At 41.2% G+C, this 3,048-nt stretch overlaps 1 protein-coding gene across 1 annotated transcript in view; it reads left to right on the top strand.

The window, feature by feature from the left end:
- Window positions 1-3,048, top strand: part of unc13bb (unc-13 homolog Bb (C. elegans)) — a 49,563-nt gene that overhangs the window by 44,792 nt on the left and 1,723 nt on the right. Inside the window, exons 32-38 of the mRNA XM_025062069.1 lie at window positions 300-432; window positions 511-564; window positions 644-721; window positions 1,438-1,585; window positions 1,724-1,780; window positions 1,949-2,041; window positions 2,155-2,314. Coding sequence (XP_024917837.1) covers window positions 300-432; window positions 511-564; window positions 644-721; window positions 1,438-1,585; window positions 1,724-1,780; window positions 1,949-2,041; window positions 2,155-2,314 — 723 coding nt within the window. The remainder of the gene's footprint in view (window positions 1-299; window positions 433-510; window positions 565-643; window positions 722-1,437; window positions 1,586-1,723; window positions 1,781-1,948; window positions 2,042-2,154; window positions 2,315-3,048) is intronic.

The following is a 3,048-nucleotide window of genomic DNA, read 5'->3' as shown; positions in this document are numbered from 1 at the left end:
GTAAGCTAATGAAGCTAAGGGTCCAAGACCCAAGAATAGCTTCGTATTGCTATAAGATACAGTAGCAGAGTCTATCTGGAAATAGACAGAATTAGCCTGAGCACAGAAGTGGTGCTAGCTTAGCTGGAGAAGGAGAGGACCGAACATCGGACAAAAATACTGTTACACGTAATTAAAGGTTAGCCTGGAACATGGAGAGACAAATTAACAATTTAACCAATAAATGATTTAACAACGACGACACCTACAGTCGGCCATAAGAAATGAAAGTGTTTTAATGGACGCTAACGTTGTGTGCGTTCCCACAGGCTGACGCTGTTTGCTACAGTTTGTGAGAAGACTGTGCTCAAACGAGTGCTGAAGGAGCTGTGGAGGATCGTGATGAGCAGCCTGGAGAAGAGCATCGTGCTGCCCAAGGGCAGCGACACGTTTGTGAGTTTCAAACCTGAGCCGTTTGTTGACTTTGAAGAGTGGTTCAGTCAGGTGATGTGTCTTTGTCTCTGTCCTCAGGGAGCACAGATCCTGTCGGCGGCTAAAGAACTTGGTCAACTGTCCAAACTGAAGGTATTAAATCGACCGGGAACTAAAGCTCCGACACAGATTCACTGATTACTGGAACTGACTAACTGTCTGTTCTGACCAGGACCACATGGCAGGAGAGGCTAAAAGCCTGACGCCCAGACAGTGTGCTGTCATGGACGTGGCTCTGGACACCATCAAGGTGAGACAACAAACCAACAACAACAACAACAACAGGAAGTGGAGAAAGAGTTCCTTTCTTCACAGGAACTCTACTTCTTTACAGGAACACTGGAGAACACTGGTGGTGGAAGTGGAGACCACGTTCTGTTCCGACACCTGAACGTCTCTTAGCCTACGTAGGGACCTGACATCTGGGTTTATTAGCGCCTAAAAACCAATGTTTTTAGGCAAATAGCGCCACCTACTGGACTAGAGTGTGTAGTGTCATGGTCTGACCAGTGACTTTTTGACAGTCTACTTCTTACGATGCACAATTAATTTTTTATTTTAACCGAATTTCTATCGATGTTTAACCGATTCACAATGCATCGTTACATCCCTAGTGGTGAACAAGGGTACTAATTTATTCTAACTGATTAGAGGCTTTGTAAATGACACAATAGTGCAATTGAATTGAACAACAAAAGTTTTTCAAAACAAATCATTTTGTTTGAATTAATGAACAGACATGCCGGTAAAGTTGAAAAAAATGTTGGTGAATTACTGCCACCTAATGGTCTGGAGTGTTTGTATCACCTTGAACAAAGACAGAAGTCTCAGACCTAATTATTAAATGACTTTTTTCTGATATTAGACCTAAATCAGATGTGTTGAAAGTGAAAATGTTGAATTTAATCATTCAGATTTTATTTCCACTCAGCTGCTGAGTCATGTGACATGTTTTGTTTTTCGCAGCAATATTTCCACGCTGGAGGAAACGGTCTGAAGAAGGCGTTCCTGGAGAAAAGTCCCGAGCTGTCGTCCCTCCGTCACGCTCTGTCCCTCTACACTCAGACCACCGACACACTCATCAAGACCTTTGTCACAACTCAACACACACAAGGTGCTGGTTTGAAATATCCTGTGTTGACCACATGAGGGCGCTAACAGACACACAGTCATTTTTTATTTAGTTTTGTTGAACTGATGTTCACGTTGCTGCTGTCTTCTTCTCTCTTCATCCACGTGGCCTTTGCACCAGTGCATGATGGGAAGGGTATAAGGTTAACACCCAGTGAGAAAATACAGCCCAGCAGGGGTAGGTGTCGCTATAATCACCACATGTTTCACCCTTGTGGCTCAGTCACCCCTCACTCCCCCTCTCCTCCTCCCCCTCTCCTCCCTATCTTTCGTAAATGTTTTTTTTATCACTTTTGTTGTTGCTGAAACGCGACCTGACGTTTTGATGTGTGCGAACGAACCATAGGTTCAGGATTGGAGAAGCAGATCGGGGAGGTGTGCGTTCAGTTGGAGATGTTCACTCCTCCTGGGAACAAAGAGAGAAAGGTCACGGTCAAAGGTCAGTTTGACGGTTCACAGTAATGAGCCTCCGTCCGTGATGTTTCATGTTCCTCCTCTGACTCCTCCTCTGCCTCCCCCTCCTGCTCCCGCTCTCACCGCTCACCCCTACAGTCATGGGAGCCAGTGACTTGAAGTGGCAGACGTCTGGGATGTTCAGACCCTTCGTGGAGATCACCATGATCGGGCCTCAGCTCAGCGACAAGAAGCGTAGATTCCAGACCAAGTCCAAGAACAACAGCTGGTCTCCTAAATTCAACGAGACCTTTCACTTGTAAGTTTTACCGATGTTAAAACCAACAACTTTAGAACGGGTTTCTGGGACTCGTAGCTCAGTTAAGACAGCGTTGGTTGAAGGACCAACGCTGTTTGATGATCATGATCTCCAGTCAGAGTTAGAGTTAGAGAGAGTTCAGCTAATCTGAAGAAGATTGGTTTTAGTATAAGGTGTCGATGACATCACCAAAGTCAGCCTGGAAAATGTGCGGTCTGAAAACTCTTCACTCCAGCATTTGTTAAGGTTCATTTCATTTCAGTGACTGTGAATTTCTGATCTCATCAGCTACGTTTTCTTCACCATTGACTTTATTAGGGAAAATGAAAACAATTTTTTTTTTCGAAATTTTTTTTTGAAAAATTGTTTTTTGAAAAAAATTTTTTTCGAAATTGTTTTTTGAAAATTTCTTTTTTGAAAAAATTGTTTTTGAAAAATTTCTTTTTGAAAAATTTTTTTTCAACTTTTTTCAGGAGTTGTTTTTTTTTTTGAATTTTTTTTTAAAACATTTTGAAAAAACTTAGAAAAAATTTTTTTGAAAAATTTTTTTTTGAAAAGTTTTGTTTCAAAAAAAATTTGGAAAAAATTTTTTTTGAAAAAATTTTTTTGAAAATTTCTTTTTTGAAAAAAATGTTTTTGAAAAATTTCTTTTTGAAAAATGTTTTTTCAACTTTTTTCAGGAGTTGCTCCAGCAAATGATTGATTTCCATCTGTCCCTGTTCTCTGCATCTCCT

The sequence above is a fragment of the Cynoglossus semilaevis genome, chromosome 14 (assembly GCF_000523025.1).
Source record: "Cynoglossus semilaevis isolate Cse_v1.0 chromosome 14, Cse_v1.0, whole genome shotgun sequence".
In the NCBI taxonomy this organism is placed as follows: Eukaryota; Metazoa; Chordata; class Actinopteri; order Pleuronectiformes; family Cynoglossidae; genus Cynoglossus; species Cynoglossus semilaevis.
This window is presented reverse-complemented; position numbering and strand designations above follow the sequence as displayed.